This window comes from Prionailurus viverrinus, chromosome F1 (genome assembly GCF_022837055.1).
Source record: "Prionailurus viverrinus isolate Anna chromosome F1, UM_Priviv_1.0, whole genome shotgun sequence".
Classification (NCBI taxonomy): Eukaryota; Metazoa; Chordata; class Mammalia; order Carnivora; family Felidae; genus Prionailurus; species Prionailurus viverrinus.
The window spans coordinates 24,749,398-24,769,715 of record NC_062577.1 but is presented as its reverse complement, the minus strand read 5'-3'; the positions used below and the strand labels follow the sequence as shown (position 1 = coordinate 24,769,715).

Genomic DNA, 20,318 nt, shown 5'->3' with positions numbered 1-20,318 from the left:
GTCGGATGCTCAACCGACTGAGCCACCCAGGCTCCCAAAGCTGGCTATTTTCTTGATATATATTGTTAAATAAGGAATTTTGCCAGCATGCTTCTTAGAATGTTGTGAACAAAATAGGAAAAGAAAGACTACTGGGGCGCCTGGGTGGCTCAGTCGGTTAAGCATCCGACTTCAACTCAGGTCATGATGTCTCAGCTTGTGAGTTGAAGCCCTGCGTTGGGCTCTGTGCTAACATCTCAGAGCCTGGAGCCTGCTTCAGACTCTGTGTCTCCCTCTCTGCCCCTCCCCTGCTCGCTTTCTGTCTCTCTTTCAAAAATAAATAAACATTAAAAAAAAGGTTTTTTTTTAAAGAAAAGACTACTGAGCTAATGCTTAGTTTCATTGGTACTTTGAGGTATAAGATACAGTTTTCATGGAAATTTTTAAAGGAATTTTTCTTATATTGAAAGCAGTATTTTCTTCACATATTAAAAAAAAATAGGGCTGCTACTTAATAGGAGGGAAGATGAAGCATCTACCTAGTGTTTAAATATCACATGGATGTGTTTCCTCATGTAGTATTCTCAAGACTGCCTGTAAATACTTTTTAGTTGCTTCTGAATAATAACCGTAGGCCTAATTTCTTTTAAAGTAGAATTGTATTGCTTGAAACTATTTTGTCTCTACTCTCCTTAAAGGAAATGAACATCTACCAAACAAAGTGGAATACTGAAGCCTACTCAGTTTCATAGCTGGTGTAGAAATTACTGAATTACTGAGGAAATATGAACTGAAAGTCTAGGATCTGTTGTATAATCTTCTTTCCTTCTCAGTTATGAATACATAAACAGTCCATGACTTAAGATGGTTCAGTTTAAAGATTTTTCGACTTCCTGATGATGTGAGAATGATATTCCTTCAGTAGAAACCATACTTCATGTTTTGAATTTTAATCTTTTCCCAGGCTAGCAATGTGCAATGTGATACTCTTCATGATGCTGGGCTGTGGCAGCGGCCACAGCTCTCAGTCAGCCATGCAGTCACAGGGGTAAACAACCAACACATGGAAATGTTCTGTTTCTCACTTTCAGCAGAGTGTTCAGGCAGTTACATGAGATATCCAACACTGTGTTATAAAATAGGCTTTGTGTTAGATGGTTTTGCCCAACTGTAAGCTAATGCAAGTGTTCTGAACACAGTAGATTAGGTATATTGAACCCATTCTTGACTCGATATTTTCAACTTCTCATGGGTTTATTGGAATGTAACCCCATTGTAAATAGAGGAAGATCTATATGACTAAGTATACTTCCTTCCTCAAGAACTGAAAAAACTTGATATCTGAAATCAGGGTTTTTTAATCTTTCATTAAACCTTCTGTTGCAGAAAGTACAGTGTCTCCACCTCGAGAGCTACATCCATCTCTGCTCAATTTAATCAAGTCTTCTGACAGTAGGAATTTCAAAAGCACCATCTTAGTGAAAGGCACTATATTGTGCTGAGGGAGAGAATGTAGGCTTTACAGCTAAGTGGACTAAGACTAGGTTAACTTAGTCACTTGCTAATTATGTCACCCGGAGAAAGTGACTTAACTTCTTAGAGGTTATAAAATTGAGATAGGGGCGCCTGGGTGGCTCAGTCGATTGAGCTTCCAACTTCAGCTCAGGTCGTGATCTCACGGTCTGTGAGATCGAGCCATGTGTGGGGCTCTGTGCTGACAGCTCAGAGCCTGGAGCCTCCTTCAGTTTCTGTGTCTCCCTCTCTCTCTGACCCTCCCCCATTCATGCTCTGTCTCTCTCTGTGTCAAAAATAAATAAACATTAAAAAAAATTTTTTTAATTGAGATAATAATTCCTACCTCAAATTTATTATGAGGATTAAATTGTGTAAATATAGCATAATTGATGGTAGTTGGTTATTAGTATCCTTTCCATGATCTGTGATGAAAGTGTGAAAAAATTCACACGTAAAATATTAGGAAAGGGGTTGCAACTACAGACATGGAGGAATTCAAAATAATTATGAGTAGATATCTGGATAAAATGCACAGTTTATTTTTAGGACATTATAAATTAGCAAAATAAATGCAGGAAAACACAGAAAATATAAATTATAGATTAAGGACAGCTTTCCTTATTCCTGTGGTTCTTGTTGAAGTGTCAGACCCAAATGTTTTCACAAGTGAAACCTTTCAAAACTTTGAGGAACAGTTTGTGCCATTTAAAGTGTTTCAAAACTTAAAAAAAGAAAGCATCTTTTTTCTTTTAAAAACCTGCATAATTCAGAGAAAGATATTCCTCAGTAAAACTGTATAACCCAGTCTTACTCATGAGTATACCTACAAAGATTCCAAATAAAACATTAGGAGCTAGAACCCACTGGAATATTAAAACAATAATATACCATGACTGAGATACTTTAGGGATAGTTTACCATGTCACCAGCCATGTGATCATCTCAGCAAATGCCAAGGAGACCCTAATTAAGAAATATATATATATTTGTAAGGATCCATCTTAAATATAGAAGTACTATATTTTTTATACACAGACACAGCTATCATGACTAAAGGTGAAATATTATAAACATTCTCATGGCACCTGGGTAGCTCAGTCGGTTAAGCATCCAACTCTTGGTTTCTGCCCAGGTCATGATCTCACAGTTCGTGAGTTCGAGCCCTACATTGGGCTCTGCTCACAGCATGGAGCCTGTTTGGGATTCTGTCTCTCCCTCTCTGTGCCTCTCCTGCTTGCTCTCTCTGTCTCTCTCTCTCTCAAAATAAAATAAACTTAAAAAAAATTGTTTTGATAAATAAAATCTGGACTAACAAAGATATCTGTCATCATCACTATTATTTAACATTCTTCTATTACTCTTATGCAAGAAATGAAAGAATATTAAAAATTTCTAAAGCAGGAATAAAAATTAAATGTCAAAATTTATAAATAGTGATTGTAATGTTATCACTTTATTTTCCTTTTTATGAAATTTTTATGGTGAATGTATAATCTTTCTATAAACAAGAAAAACAGTTGTTTTCATTTAAAAAAAATTAAAAGGCCTGCTGGAAGCCTAGGCCTCTGGGCCTGAGAGGGGCCCTGCGACTGGGAGCCGGAGGTGGGGGTGGTTGGCATCCAAGGGAGTATAGTGAGTGTCATAGGGCAGGGACGCCCCGAGTCCCCGAGATAGCCCCCAATGAGTTCGCGGTATCTTCCTTATATGATCAGGCCCCATTGCTGGTGTCACCACTAACCCAGAGCCTGAGAAGATTATGAAAATGTGTCTGGCAAAGTGGGGCTGGGGACCGGGACCGGGAGAGATTAGGGGCAGCAGGTAGGCTGGAGATGAGGGAGCTTTAGGGAGGCCTCTGCAGCTGTAACTGTGAGACCTGGTCAATGATGACGTGACCACTGCGCAATCTGAGTTCTAGGAACCTGGTGATGGAATGTGCTCAGAGCGGACTGAGACCGGGCAAAAAGATATTAATAATAATTTAAAAAAATTAAAAGGCCTGAACTATATTTCTGAAGCTCTTTTAGCTCCTTTTTTTTTTTTTTTTAAGTTTATTTTGAGAGAGAGAGCATGAGCAGGGGAGGGACAGACAGAGCTAAAATCCCAAGCAGGTTCCCTACTGTCAACGCAAAGGCTGACCAGAGGCTTGATCTCCTGAACCTTGAGAGATCATGACCTGAGCCAAAATCAAGAGTCGGAGGCTTAACTGCTGAGCCACCAAGGCACCCTGCTTTTAGCCCCTTATATTTTATTATTCTAATAGAGCTATTTGCCAGTACATAGCTTCTTGGCACTCATTATTTCATTTTGTATCTGATATCAACCCTGAAAGGAAGTAAAACAGATACTATTTATTATATTTTTTTAAAGCTAGGAAGCTTAAATTGCCTGACCCAGGTCACATGGCAGAAGTAGCAAAACCAGAATTCTCTGTCCCTGAATATACTCCTTTTTACACACTAAAAAGTTATATTTCCAACAAGGTAGCATGATGTATTGCTGTGATTCTCAAACTTTAGTATGTATATGAATCACCATAGATTGTTACTTAAAAATGCTTTATTCTCAGGCCCAACTTCAGTTATTTTTAGTAGGATTAGGATGATGACTCCAAAATTTGCCTTTTTAACATGTGCCTCATGTTGTTTCTGCTGACCACACTTAAGTAAATACTAGTAGAATTTAAAGAATAGAAATTATAAATGGATATGGTGTTGAGGAAATATGGAAACTACTGAGTTTGGATATTGCTTCCTCCTACTGTACTGTTTAGGAGATCTTGGACTGCCAAGCAATGAATGGTAGGGAAGTAATAGAACATATTAAATGAGAACATGGGCTTTGGATTAGTACCTTGGACATGTTACCTGATAACAGCAGTCCCCGTTTCATAAAAAGGCTCTAAGGAAATAGGTGTAAAGTTCCTTAGGGAGGAATGAGAAAGCAGGGCAGAGACAGACCAAAAGTGTTATTACTCTAATGGAAGTCTCAACAACAACCCAAAAAACTCCAGAAAGTATCAAGGATTCTTTACTGAGAAAAAGATTTTATGTTTTTCCATCAGCTTTTATTCTGCTTAAAGTAATTAGAGACTGTTTAAACTTTTTATTTTTAATTAAATCTCAAAGCGTATTGATGACTACAATTGATTAGATGGTTCCTAGAATAAGTATTTGGATAGATGTTTCAGAAGTACTGGTAAAGTTTGAAATAATACAGGTTTTGCTCCTAACATTTAATTAGACAGAAAAGGTAATTTGAAAGAAAAGGTATTTGAAAGAAAAGAAATGAAGGTTTCTATAAAAAGGCATTACAGTCTTGGACTGTTTCACTCTGAGACTAAGAATTGTTTCAGATGGCATTTTTAGATCTGATATGTTATACTAGTATAGAATGTTGGCAAGTTGTATGGAAAATGGTGGAAAAGATTTTGGCATTCCCTCTCTCTCTAGGCATGCCTCATATTATATATATTCTCACTTCTTTTTAAATTTGTTAATTAGCCATAATGTAGAATATATATTGTTTTTATTTTTTACATTTCTAGATTCCATTTTTGTGATCTATATTCTTTATTCAACTCTAATTACTGTACCCTACTATTATTGCTGCTAAAACCTTATCCAATCTTATTTCCATTTTTAATTGACTATAACTTTAGCTTGTGTTTATGACTTGATTTTTTCCAGTTCAATTAAGAAAAAAGTTCCTAGTCATATGAATGTACTACCTGAAGCTTTCTTACAGCTTCATAAAATAAGCACTTGAGACCTTGTCAAAAGTTTATAGGATCCACGGGGAACCTGGGTGGCTCAGTCGGTTGGGCATCTAACTTCAGCTCAGGTCATGATCTCCTGGTTCGTGAGTTCGAGCCCCACATCGAGCTCACTGCTGTCAGCCTGTCATCACAAAACCTGCTTCCCATCCTCTTTCCTCCTCCCTCTGCCCCTCCCCCACTTGTGCTCACCCTAAAATAAATACTTTTTTTAAAAGTTTATAGGATCCTTATATTGCCTCTTTTTTTTTTTTTGAAAGCCAGAGAGAGTAGGGACAGAGAAAGAATCTCAGGCAGGCTCCACAGAGCCCAACACAGGGCTTGTCATGACCTGAGCTAAAATCAAGAGTTGTATGCTCAACTGACTGAGGCACCCAGGTGCCCCAGGATCCTTATATTTCTTTGTAAAGTGATTATGGTTGATACTATTCCATTTACTTAATAAATGAAACTGTGTCTCTTCGTAGGAGAAAAGACAGAAACACATAATTTTATCCACTCCAGAAATATTGTTATTTGGTTGTACTACTAAATGAGTTTGGAAAGGCAGCAATCAATCTTAATCACTGAAGAGATCCTTTTATTATTGACAAGCCAATAAATAAGAATTACAACAAATAGTAAATTGAATATAAATACAACTTAGTAGTTGAATTGCCTTCTTGTTTACCTCTGTCACATCTATTTTATTCAACATTTATAAAACACCTAGAGTGTTTTAGACTGTGTTTGATGCTAGACATGTATAGATGAACACGACATATCTTTTAAGACTCGTTCTGGAGCTCCTAGTTTCATAAGGGAGAACAACAAAATAGAACGCAAATTATCAGTATTATGTAATGTACTGAGGTGGTTCACAAGAGGGAGTGGTTAACTCAGTAAGGGTTTTAGACAAACAGCCAAGTTATATTTTTTAATTAAACTCTTTATTTTGAGATAATTATAGATTCACATGTAGTTGTTAGAAAATAGAGAGCTCAGGGAGCCTGGTTGGCTCAGTTGGTTAAGCATCTGACTTTAGCTCAGGTCATTATCTCACGGTTTGTGAGTTCAAGCCCCGCGTTGTTGGGCTCTCTTGCTGACAGCTCAGAGCCTGGAGCCTGCTTTGGATTCTCTGTCTCCCTCCCTCTCTCTCTGTCTTCCCAGGGCTCCCCTGCTTGTGCTCTGCCTCTCTCTCAAATATAAATAAACATTTAAAAAATGTTTTTAAAAATAGTAGTCCATGTAACCTTCATACAGGTTCTCCAATGATATTACGAAAGTATGTACAATATCACAATCAGGATATTGACATTGATACAGACTAGTACAGAAAGTTTCTATCACCACAAGGATCCCTCATATTACCTTTTTGTCTTCCCTCCTACCCCCACTTTCTCCCACCCCCCTAGCAATCCATTTAATAATTTTATCATTTCAAGAGTGTTAATATAAATGGGATCATATAGTCCTTTTGAGATCTGCTTTTTTTCACTTAGCATAATTCTCTGGAGATTCATCCAGGCTGTTGCACAAATCAAACTTGTTCCTTTTTATTGCTAAGTAGTGTTTCGTGATGTGAATGTACTATAGTTTAACCATTCACCCACTGAATGACATGTTGTTTCTAAGTTAGTTCAGGCTGTTATGGACATAGCTGCTATAAGCATCCATATACAGGTTTTGATGAACATAAATTGTCATATCTCTGTGATTAATCCCCAAGCGTGTGGTAGCTGCATGTTTAAGAAAAACTACGAAACTATTTTCAGAATGGTTGTACCATTTTACATTCTCATCAGCAATGTATGAGTGGTCTGGTTTCTCTGCATCCCTGCCAGCCTTTGTTGATGCCACTTTTTAAAATTTTAGCCGTTCTGATAGGTGTGTGATGATATCTTATTGTGGTTTTAATTCTGTTGCACATCTTTTCATAGGCTTATTTGGTATGTATATCCTCTTCTGTAAACTGTCTCTTCATGTCTTTAGCCCATTTTTGAATAGGATTGTTTGGTTCTTTTTTGAATTATTAGAGTTCTTTATATTTCAGATACTAGCACTTTGTTAGATAACATTTACAAGGATTTTCTTTCTAGTATTTTTAATGATTAATGGGCCTGAGTTTTTAGTAGAGTTTTAGATTTGCGGAATAATTGAGCAGATAGTACGTAGAGTTCCCTATACCCGCCCCACCCCGTCCCATCTCATTGTCATACAGTTACCTCGGTCATTAACATCGTGTATTACATTAAAATTAACTTTTTATGTTGTAGAGTTTTGCGGGTTTTGAAAAATGCATAATGATACATATCTACTGTAACAGTTTCATATGGAATAGTTTCATTATCCTAAACATCCCCTATGTTTCACCCATTCATCTCTTTCTTTCCTCCTTCTTCCCCCTGAGCAACCACTCATCTTTTTACTATCTCTACAAATGTGCCTTTTCCAAAATGTCCTGTTGTTGGAGCCATACAGTGTGTAGCCTTTTCAGATGATTCCTTTCACTTAGCAGTAGGCATCTAAGGTTCTTCTGATGTCTTTTTGTGTCTTGATAGTTCATTTCTTTTTATCGCTAAATAATGTTCTGTTGTACCACTTTTGTTCATTCATTTGCCTGCTAAAAGGCATCTTAGTTGCTTCCAGTTTTTCATAATTATGAATGAATCTGCTGTAAATGTGTGCTGGTTTTTGTGTGGTCATAATTTTTCAACTTAATCTAGGTGTACAGTTATGATAAGGCTATGTTTAGTTTTTTGTAAGAAACTGCCAAACTGTCTCCCAAACTGGCTGTACCATATTGCTTCCTATCAGCAGTGCGTGAGAGTTCTTGTTGCCTGCACCATGTCAACATTTGGTAGTCAATTTTGGGGGTTTTAGCCAGTCAGTTAGGTGCATAGTGGTATCTCATTGCTGTTCTACTTTGTAATTTCCTTTTTTTTTTTTTTAACTGTTTATTTTTGAGAGAGAGAGAATGTGAGCAGGGGAGGGGAGGGGTGGAGAGAGAGGGAGACACAGATTCCAAAGCAGGCTCTAGGCTCTGAGCTGTCAGCACAGAGTCTGATGTGGGTCTTGAGCTCACACACTGTGAGATCGTGACCTGAGCTGAAGTCGGACGCTCAACCGACTAAGCCACCCAGGTGCCCATCTACTCTGTAATTTCCTAATGACATCTGATGTTGAACATCTTCTCATATACTTATTTGTTATATGTGTATCTTCTTTGGTCAGGTGTTTGTTCAGACCTCTCCGCCATTTTTTAATTGGGTTATTTGTTTCATTATTGTTGAACTTTAAGAATTCTTCGTATATTTTGGATACAAGTCACTGGGTAGTATCTGCAGATATTTTTTCCCAGTCTGCAGCCTGTCTTTTCATCCTCTTAACATGGTCTTACACAAATCAAAAGTTTTTAATTTCTATGAAGTTAAGCTTATCAGTTTTTCCTTTACAGATCATGCCTTCGGTTTCAAGTCCAGAAACTCTTTGCCTAGCCCTAGATCCTGTAGGTTTTCTGTGTTTTTTTCCTAAGAGTTTTATGTCTTATTTGCAAGTTTGTGATCCATTTTGAGTAAATTTTTACATAAGGTGTATGACAGATTGAGGTTCGTATTTTTGCCTATGGATGTCTAATTGCCCCAGCACCTTTTATTCAAAGGGCTATTTTTCCTACATCAAATTGCTTGTGTGCCTTTGTCAAAAATTAGTTGGGCATATTTGTGTGAGTCTATTTCTGAGCTCTCTATTCTGTTCTATTGATCTATGTATAAGCGTAAGGGGTACAGTGTGTTACTTTGATGCATTTATATATTGTAATATGATTGCTGATACAGCATGATCACATATAATTATAGTACGATATTATTGTCTGTTGTTAGTTCCATGGTTAAATTTATAAGTATTTTATTTTATTGTTTTAATGCCATTATGGGTGGGTTGATTTTCCTTATTTCTTTTTCAGATGTTTCATCATTAGTGTAAAGAAATGCAATTGATTTGTATATGTTGATTTTGTATCCTGCTGATTTATTGGAATCATTGATGAATTCCAACTGTTTTTTGACTGTTGGGAGTTTTCTTTTTCTTTTTTTAAGTTTATTTATTTATTTTTGAGAGAGAGAGAGCACACGAATGGGGAGAAGAGGTAGAGGAAAAGAGAATCCCACGGGGATTCAATCCGGGGCTCAATCCCACGACCCTGAGATCATGACCTGAGCTGATATCAAGAGTTGGATGCTGGGGCACCTGGGTGGCGCAGTCGGTTAAGCGTCCGACTTCAGCCAGGTCACGATCTCGCGGTCCGTGGGTTCGAGCCCCGCGTCAGGCTCTGGGCTGATGGCTCAGAGCCTGGAGCCTGTTTCCGATTCTGTGTCTCCCTCTCTCTCTGCCCCTCCCCCGTTCATGCTCTGTCTCTCTCTGTCCCACAAATAAATAAACGTTGAAAAATAAAAAAATAAAAAAATAAAAAAAAAAGAGTTGGATGCTTAACTGACTGAGCCACCCGGGCACTTCTGGATTTTCTGTATAGAGGATCATATCATCAGCAAATAATGACAGTTTTACTTTTTCCTTTCTAATTTTGGATGCCTTTTATTTCTTTGTCTTGCCTAATTGCTCTAGGTAAGACTTTGAGTACTGTATTGAATAGGAGTGGTCAGAGTGGACATCCTTGCCTTGTTCCTGATCTTAGGGGAAACACTTTCAATTTTTCTCCATTGAATGCAATGTTAGCTGTGGGTTATGTTGTATATGGCCCTTATTATATTGAAGTCTGTTATCTTCTATACCCAGTCTGTTAAAGAGTTTTTGTCATGAAAGGATGTTATATTTTGCTTTTTCTGCATCTGTTGAGATGATGTGATTTTTATCTTTCATTTATTGATATGTATATTATCTTAATGGTTTGTATATGTTGAACCATCCTTACAAGCCAGAAATAAATCTCACTTGGTCATGATATATAATCCTTTTAATGTGTTTGTGAATTCAGTTTGCTAATATTTTGTTGACAATTTTTCATCTATTCATCAAGGATATTGGTCTATAGTTTTCTTGTGGTGTCTTTATCTCATTTTGGTATCAAAATAATGCTGGCTTCTTAGAATGAGTGTGGAAGTGTTTTCTCCTAGATGTTTTGGAAGTTTGAGGAGCATCAGTATTAATTCTTTGAATGTTTGGTAGAATTCTCCAGTGAAGCTCTCTGGTCCTGGAGTTGTCTGTGTTGGGAGTTTTTGATTACTCATTCAGCCTCTTTACCCGTTATTAGTCTGTTCAGATTTTCTATTTCTTCCTGATTCAGTCTTGGCAGGTTGTATGTTTCTAGGCATGTTTCTGCATTATGTAATTTGTTGGCATAAAATTGTTCATAGTAGTCTCTTATGAGTCTGTATTTTTATAGTGTCTGTTGTAAGGTCTCCTCTTTCATTTCTAGTTTATCTGAGTCCTCTTTTTTTCTTAGTATAACTAAAGGTTTGTCAATTTTGTTTATTTTTTGAAAGCCAGCTTTTAGTTTTATTGATCCTTTGTATTGTTTTTCCGGTCTTTATTTCATTCATTTCTGCTCTGATTTCTTATTATTCCCTTCCTTTGAACTAACTTTGGGCATAATTTCCCCTTTTTTTTCCTAGTTCCCTGAGGTATAAATTTAGATGATTTATTTGAGATCTTTCTAATGTTTTAATATATGCATTTGTTACAAATGTTCCTCCCCAAACTGCGTTTTGCTTTAACCCACAATATTTGATATGTTGTATTTTCATTTTCAGTTGAGATAATTTTTTATTTCCCTTTTGATTTCTTTTTTGACCCAGTAGTTGTTTACAAGTGTGTTACTTAGTTCCACATATTTGTAGATATTGTTACTTACCTCTTGTTGATTTCTAGTTTCATACCATTGAGGTCAGAGAAGAAAATTGGCATGATTTTGGTCTTCTTAAATTTGCTATGATTTGGGAGTGCCTGGGTGGCTCAGTTGGTTGATCTTCCCTGTCTGAACACTGTCTTAAAGGAATTCTACCTGTCTGTCCTATTACCATTTTCTTTTTTCTTTATGTCACTTTTCACTGTGTGAAATTACCTTATTGTATATCTGATAGTTGTCTATGCCCATTAAGTAGTAAGCTTCATGGGGGCAGGAAATTTGTTCATTAATGAATAAGATTTACTACCATGTGCATGTAGTAGGTGCTCACTCACTGGATGGATGGGTGGATGGATGGATGGATGGATGGCTGGTTTCTACACTGTTTGACATGGCTCTCTCTCTCTGCCTCATAAACCTATTTAACTCAAGATTGTTAACTTTCAAGACTCCACTCAAGTAGTACCTCCTTCAGGAAGTTTTTCCTGGCTGTTACCCCTCCTGAAAGCCTGGTTTATTGATTGATTTCCTCCACTATGCACAGTTCTACATTTGTACTTACGTGCTGTGTTTTTATTTTATAACTCTTTTCTTTTACACTTAAGCCCTTAATAGTTCGTCACTATATACATCCCCATTCTCTAAAATATACCTGGAACCCAGTAGACATTCACCATATGTTTGTTAAATATAGAAATAAATTTGTCTTTTGAGTTAATCTTATAACTATATAGTAAACAATGCAGCTTATAGTAGACATTAAACATTTGTTGCATGAAAAAATGAATTCCTCTGTACTATTTTTTATTATAAAAACAATGTAGCAGTATTAAAGACTTGTTTAAGTTTTCTCTAAAATGTCACTACCCTAATAGCAACTATTTTCCTTAGCCCACTTTTTTCTTTTTCTTCTTAATTATACAAGTAAAACATGGATGTGTATATATCACTATAAAAATAGAATTCAGAAAATTCAGAAATGCTTGAAAGTGACTCCCCTTAATAATCTTCCTTTATCAGGGATAGACACCTCTGTCTTTTTCTACAAACATAATTTTATATACAGAATGAAGTAATATGTGTATAGTATTTAAATTCTGTTTTTCACAGACCATAGAAATGTTTTTAATATTACTTCATGGTTTTATAGAACTGCCTTTTCATTTTAGAATTGAGATGGACATAGAGAAAGCTGACTAGTACAAAAAAGTTCCTTGGATAAAGATTCCTATTTCTAGTTTCCTCATTTATCCGTAGACCTAATGATTTCCTTTTTTTTCTTTAATTTTTTTAATGTTTATTTATTTTTGAGAGACAGAACATGAGCAGGGGAGGGCAGAGAGAGATGAGGACACAGATTCCAAAGCAGGCTCCAGGCTCTGAGCTGTCAGCACAGAGCCCAACGTGGGGCTGTGAGATCATGACCTGAGCCCAAGCCCGATGCTTAACTGACTGAGCTACCCAGGCACCCCTAATGATTTCCATTTTTGTCTCAATCATTTTAAGATTATGGATTCTCTATAATCACAGAGTTGGAAAGAGGCAGAGTCTGGATTCAGACCCAGATTTTCTCACTTCAAATCCAGTTATCTTTCCACTTACTATCTCTCGAAATTTAAGCTTTCTTAACTATAAAACAGGAATAATAATGTCTTCTTGCCTGTTCTGAGGATAAATATGATAATCACCTAAGAAGGTATAATACATGTGACCTCACATTTTAACTAAAACAGGGGAGCCTGGGTGGCTCAGTCAGTTGAGCATCCAACTCTTGATTTTAGATCAGGTTATGATTCCAGGGTTGTGGATTGAGCCCCATGTCGGGCTCTGAGCTGAGCGTGGAACCTGCTTAAGATATTCATTCTCTCTCTCTCTCTCTCTCTCTCTCTCTCTCTCTCTCTCTCTCCCTCTCTCCCTCTCTCCCTCTCTCCCTCTCCCTCTCCCTCTCCCTCTCCCTCCCTTTCCCCCCCACCTCTCTCTCTCCCTCTCCCTTTCCCCCCACCTCTCTCTCTCCCCCCCCCTTTCCCTCTCCCTTGCTCACACACTCACTGTGTCTCTAAAATTAAAAAGAAACATACATACACACTAAAGATCAAGGAAGTATTATATCTATTAATTTTTAGAGAACCATATTAATCTTACAGTTTAGTGTTTTGATGTTTTAGGTTATGGGACTAAAACTGGATTTGCTAGATGCCAAACTCGTTCATAACTCAGCTTGCCTGTGTAGGTTTGGGTTTTGAAAACAGTGTCCAGTCTATTTTGTTTTTCAATTTAATTTCAGATTAAAAAACAGTTTACTGGTTGAAAGATTTTGGTTGAAAAGAACACCATTCACTTTCTCTTAACACAGTCCCACTTTTTTCATTTTTTAAAATACCTTCCCTGAAAAAAAAAATACAATAAAACCAAATGTCTTTCCTGAAACGTGGTTCAGGATGATTTTCATATGTAATTTTCCTGGTTTCTCTCTCAGCACTTTTCCTAACATGTTATTTTGTTTTATCCCTTTTATGATAATGATGGGTACAAAACCCTAAGAAGCTTGTTTTTATTTGTTTTAGATTCAGTAGATACCATTGCCATAAATATTTCCAGCATGAATTATGCTTCTAACATGGTGGGTGTATAATAGAAGCCCAGGGTAGAATAGCAATGACTTGATTTTCTGTGATTCTGAACATCACTAAAGTGGGCTACCAGAGTTAGCCAAGAGAGAATTAGATGTAATTGCTTGCCTAAAGTGATAATATCTTTCTAGTGCAGTCCCTGAATACCAATAAAGGCAGATGATTTCAGGGAAAAGCACTCCTCATTTGGGAGATGGGAAAGATCAAATAAGGGTAATAATTAAAAAGAGACCAAAATGTAACACATGTAGACTAGGTATATGCTAATCATTATTTGAAGAAGTAAAGTAAAACATTTCTTATTCCAAAATAATCTGTTGGAATACCTGCCTTTTAAAAAGTGAGTAAGGCCTTGTATGTGTTTCACAGAAATTTCATGGAAATAATATGAGCTTAGAAAGGAAAGAAACACTTGACCCATTATATCATTTTAAGAATTACACTCTAAGAATAGGACTTGTGTTTAAAAGCTAAGACATCAAAAAAACTAGCACATTGATTTTTGTTTCATTATTAATTCTTTTCTTTTGAACTCCCCCCCCACATACAATCTCCTTTTATATAATAATTTGAATTTGATGATTTCTTTAGTAATTAGAAAATCAGCTTTCAGTAAAAACTTGATGTTACCTGAACTTACTTGAGAAATACTAATTTTTTATCTCTTGATGAATATCTGTTTATTCTCATTTCATTACTTTTACTAGAAAACAGAAATATAGTTTATTGTGAAAATGAAATGAGATAATGTATATAAAGTGCCTGGCACATAGTAAGCATTCACTTTTTAATTTTAATTTATTTTATTTTTTTTTAATGTTTATTCATTTTTGGAGAGAGAGGTGGAGACAAGGCACGAGTGGGGGAGGGACACAGAGAGAGGGAGACACAGGGTAGGAAGCAGGCTTCAGGCTCTGAGCTGTCAGCACAGAGCCTGACGCAGGGCTCAAACCCACGAACCATGAGATCATGACCTGAGCCGAAGTCGGATGCTTAACTGACTGAGCCACCCAGGAGCCCCTTAAATTTCTTTTTTTTTTTTTTTTAATTTTTAATTAAAAAAAATTGTTTTTGAATTTATTTATTTTTGAGAGACAGAAAGAGACAGAGCATGAGCGGGGGAGGGGCAGAGAGAGAGGGAGACACAGAATCCGAAACAGGCTCCAGGCTCTGAGCCATCAGCATAGAGCCTGACGCAGGGCTCAATCCCACAAACCACGAGATCATGACCTGAGCCGAAGTTGGACGCTTAACCAATTGAGCCACCAGGCGCCCAAGCATTCACTTTTTTTTTTTTTTTCAACATTTATTTTATTTTTGGGACAGAGAGAGACAGAGCATGAACGGGGGAGGGGCAGAGAGAGAGGGAGACACAGAATCGGAAACAGGCTCCAGGCTCTGAGCCATCAGCCCAGAGCCTGACGCAGGGCTCGAACTCACGGACCGTGAGATAGTGACCTGGCTGAAGTCGGACGCTTAACTGACTGCGCCACCCAGGCGCCCCATGCATTCACTTTTTAAAGAAAGAGTTGCAGATATAATTTACAGTTAAGTTGCTTGTCTTTCTCTCTTTGTGTTGATCTTGTTTTGAAAATATAGAAACAGTGTGAACTTTATTAAAGTGCTGAATTTGCTTTATTCTTTGCAAACCTTAGTAGATAAGTTATAAAAATTTTTAATGCAATCATGATGTTGCTTACTGAATAATACTTAGCTAGACTCTGTCTATAGAGTGAAATAAACATGTCAGAACACATCCAACTAAACTAGAGAAGTAAATATTTTGTTAGGCCTTTTATATTGATAATTTATGTGGCACAATGTTGTAGTATAAATATTCAACACAATTGGTGAAGAAGAGTTTTTGTGGAAATAGTTTAAACCTGGCTCAACTGGGTGTCTCAGTTGTTTAAGTGTCTGACTTCTGCTTAGGTCATGATCTTGTGTTCACGAGTTCGAGCCTCACGTCGGGCTCTGTGCTGACAGCTCAGAGCCTGGAAGCCTGCTTCAAAATCTGTGTCTCCCTCTCTTTCTGCCCCTCCCCTGCTTGCACTCTGTCACTCTCTCTCTCAAGAATAAATAAACATTAAAAAGAAATTAAAAAAAAAGAAATAGTTTAAACCTGAAAATGTGTTTATGTCTAAGCTTGACTGTTCATTAGTATCACTGTGGACCATTTAAAAAGTATTGGTTTCTGGGTCCAGAAGAAGCTAAACAGTGTTGTGCCAGCTCTTAGGTAGGAGTAGGGATAAGAGGTACTGATTTGTAGTGTTTGTTGATTTCCATGGTGTAAATACTTCCACCATAGCCAGGTTAAGCTACTAAGATAACATTGAATGTTGGGAAAAGATGTATATCAGCACAGCATTATATAATATTCCCATTATACAGATAAAATAAACATGCCATAATCCAAAAAAAGATAAAAGCAAAATTCAGTAAATTAATTAGGAAGTAATGAATTTTGAGTTATTACCTTTGCTTTTATAGAACTAATTGTAAGTTTATGTAATTTAATTTTTAATAATAACTTTAACAATCAGCTTAGTTTTGAAAATATAACAGTCAGTTCTTATGAGCTGGTATGAACTGATTAACACTAGAACTCTAACATATCTGTATTTTTAAAATCAGCTGTAATTCTGATGCAGGCAACCTGCCAGCTTATTTTTTTTTAAATACAGATCTGATCTTAAGTGCCAAGAGAGCATTCCATAGTCAGACCCCAAGTGTCTTTTCCTGTCTCATTTTATTTATTTTTTAAGCCTCTTTTTTTTATTATTTACTTATTTTGAAAGAGAGAGAGAGAATCCTAAGCAGGGTCTGTGCTGTCGGCACTGAGCCCAATGTGGGGCTCCTTCTCACAAACGGTGAGATCATGAACTGAGCTGAAATCAAGAGTCAGATGCTTCACCAACTGAGCCACCAAGATGCCCCTCCAGCCTCATTTTAAATCAGACCCCTTATCTTATATCCTCCATATTTCATCCACACTATATTTAGATTACTTGCAGCTCCTCAAACACACCTGTACTTTCCCACCCTTAGGACTGTTCATTATCTTCCTTCAGCTTTGAATGTCCTTGCCTCATCTGCCTGACTTTTGTAACACTGTTTATTCTTCTACAAATAACTCAAATGCTACTTCCCCTTATTTCCTGCTGTTGGAAACATTCCTGTTCTCCTTGATGTTCCCCTAGTGCTTTGTTTATACTTCATTTTGAGCTCAAGTTTATCAATAACAAATGGCTATTTTCACTCACTGTAATATAAATTTCTAAAGGGTGCCTTTGAATCATACTGTACTCAATTAATATTTTAATACCTAAAAATGATTAATAAAAACTTGTTTCAGTAGGAAGAATTTTATTTTTTTAAGTTTATTTATTTTTTTAGTAATCTCTACACCCAGTATGGGGCTTGAATTCACAACCCGGAGATCAGGAGTCACATACTCTTCCAATTCAGCCAGCCAGGCACCCTTTAATTTATTGTAATAGGAAGGATTGTGGTTAGGGCATGATACATCCTTATTTTCTATACCTTTGGGAAACTAACCAAAATTTTAACTTTTTTGAATTAGATGTTTCATAACTCTTTTTCCTGATAATTGAGGACTGTATTAGTAGTTATATACCTATATCCTGCACCTAGAGAACACAAATAACATCATGATGACTCTCAAAACTTCGCAAAGAATTTCCTTAGAGAATATATGAAGTACTTAAGAGTGAAAAATACTAAATTATATAAGTACATACACAAATTATTTTATTCTGATTTAGTGTACTTTATAGTGTTCCCAGCATTTTGTATCTATAAACAACCTCTAAAGAAGCAAAAATATGCTTTGTGAATGAGAGAAATTTGCTTTTATATATGTCCTTAAGGATAAATTCCTCATCAGTCTGTTGCTTTCTGGCATTTTATCTAGAATTAAAATTATCTAGTTGCCTTCACAGTAAGTATTGACAAGATCTAAGTGTACCAAGGAAATGTTCTAAAATAAAAACAATGTAAGAATTTGTTGAAACACATGTGATACATTTCTTACTAGTGGGGTTTCATAATTTTTTTTCATCTTTGACCCTAACCTGCCACCTGATGGCAAAAATTAAAATGACATCTTTTGTAATATTCAAAACTTCCATTGCAGTTATTTGGATTTTTATGTATTCAGCATACAGCCTCCAAAAATGCACATCTGTACAAATTATATGTACTTGATAAATGCTTGATGATTCCTTTGTACTTCAGGAGAATCAGATTTACTATTTAACTTCTATTAGTGTCCCTAACCAGGGATATTTATATAAAATCTTACTTCCTTTATGGAGCTGTATAAAGAAAGAATCTGCTTTTTAAATGAGTTTATTTAATGAAGAATTTTACTTTAATCTAGTAATTTTCTCTTTTACTTTTCCATTTTCTTTAGAGCGAGGTCACTCAGACACCATGGTATTCTTTTACCTTTGGATTGTGTTTTGTATCATCAGTTCCTGCTATACCCTCATCTGGGATCTGAAGATGGACTGGGGTCTCTTTGATAAGAATGCTGGAGAAAACACCTTTCTCCGGGAAGAGATTGTATACCCCCAAAAAGTATGTACAAAAGTGTTTGTATTTGTTTTAAAAAAAAAAAAAAAAACCCAAAAACTCAAGTGTATCACCAGCTAAACCCTATTATGATACATACCTAATCCCAACCTAATATACTTAGAAGAAAAACAACTAATTACCAAAAAATACTAATGCATTCTGTCAACAAAAATGTCAGGTTTTTACCAACTGCTAGGCACTATAGAAAATAAAAACAAAGTAAAGTTCTGGTTCTCAAAGAGGCCATAAACTATGTTAAACAGGTAAGTAGACAAATTGCAAATGTGGTAAAGTCTAGAACAGAAGAATAAATAACTTACAAAATTTGTGACCTAATTTTGACATGTAGTTCCCTCTATCTCAGATACCCTCTTCTCTCCCCTTTGTCTGCCATGCAAACTCTTGCTCCTCCTTTTTCATTTTATTTATTTTTAAGTGAAGTTATCATTGACAGAGTGTTACATTAGTTTCATGTGTACAACACAGTGATTCAACAACTCTGTATGTTCGGCTATGCTCACAAGTGTAGCTACCACCCTTCACCATGTAGCACTGTTATAATACTGTTGACTGTAACCCCTGTGCTGTACCTTTCACCCTAGTGACCTATTTACTCCCTATCTGAAGCCTGTATCCTTCCACTCCCCTTCACCCATTTTGTCCATTCCTTTACCTCCCACCGCTCCGGCAACTATAAGTTTGTTCTGTGTATTTATGGGTCTGTTTATGCTTTTTGTTTATTAATTTGTTTTTTAGAGTCCCCATAAGTGAAATCATATGGTATTTGTCTTGCTCTTCTGACTTATTTCACTTAGCATAGTACCTTCAGGTCCATCCATATTGTTGTAAATGACAGTATCTCATCCTTTTTATAGCTGAGGAATAAATTGTCCAGTGTGTGTGTGTGTGTGTGTGTGTGTGTGTGTGTGTGTGTGTGTGTATACATCTTTATCCATTCATCATCAGTGGATACTTGGGTTGCTTCCATGTCTTGGCTGTTGTAAATAATTCTTCAGTAAAACAAAGGAATACAGGTATCTTTTTGTATTAGTGTTTTTGTTTTCTTTGGGTAAATACCCAGTAATGGAATTACTGAATCTTATGGTATTTCTGTTTCTTTTTCTCCATACTGTTTTCCTCAGTGGTAGCACCAATTGCATTGCCACCAACAGTGCACAAGAGTTTCTTTTTCCCCACATCCTCTCCTGTTCCTCCTTTTAAAAAGTCAGCTTAAGTGTTACGGTCTCTAAAAAGACTATTTTTCCAAGCATATTTAGCCATTTGTCCTAATCCCATTTTACCCTCTACAAACTTCTGTTACAGCAATTATCACATTGTATTATAATTATCTGCTTAGGTATTCATATCCCTCACTGCCCAACATAGTTCCTGGCATATAGTAGACTTAATATTTGTGGAGTCAGTGAATAAATACTTGACTGAATGAGCAAGGCTTTGAGAGCACAAAGGAAAGGAAGTGCCTGACTCCTTCAGTGCATCAAGAAGACTGCTCTTTTCATTTACTTCAGCTGGTTTTTGTTAATGTGGAGTGCCAATGTAGTCTGAAAATACATGGATAGTTCCTTAGGAATTATTTTAGGATTTTATCTGTATTTGGGCAGGAGGACCTGAATTAAAAAGTCAAAAGACCAAGAGTATCTTTACTCAAATACTGAAAGAAATTAAACAGTGAACTAGAAATCCTGGTAAGTGAATTCTGATCCCAGGTCTCTCACTAACTAGCTACGTAACTTTAGGCAACTATACTACAGTGTATTCTCTTCTATTAGATTATCTCTTGATCCTTTCCCAGTTCTAAAATTCTGTGATGGGGGGGGATGTATAGATTGGGTCACTAATACTTCATACTATGTCAAAATGTCATCACTACCTCAAAACCGTACTTTGAAAAGTGTGTAAAAATGTAATATTCAGTTGGTGAGTAGGGAAGGCTGTTTTCACATGTGACGACTGAAGATGG

At 36.4% G+C, this 20,318-nt stretch overlaps 1 protein-coding gene and 2 non-coding genes across 4 annotated transcripts in view; all 3 read left to right on the top strand.

The window, feature by feature from the left end:
- Nucleotides 1-20,318, top strand: part of XPR1 (xenotropic and polytropic retrovirus receptor 1) — a 212,828-nt gene that overhangs the window by 180,435 nt on the left and 12,075 nt on the right. For both annotated transcript variants that reach the window (XM_047840768.1, XM_047840767.1), the window contains exon 12: nt 18,174-18,340. In XM_047840768.1, the coding sequence (XP_047696724.1) occupies nt 18,174-18,340 (167 nt within the window). The remainder of the gene's footprint in view (nt 1-18,173; nt 18,341-20,318) is intronic.
- On the top strand, nt 3,149-3,290 carry LOC125155893 (small Cajal body-specific RNA 17). Its single transcript, XR_007148409.1, has one exon. It is a non-coding gene; the product is annotated as a small Cajal body-specific RNA 17 (non-coding RNA).
- LOC125155883 (small Cajal body-specific RNA 18) lies at nt 3,369-3,449 on the top strand. The gene has a single exon (XR_007148399.1). It is a non-coding gene; the product is annotated as a small Cajal body-specific RNA 18 (non-coding RNA).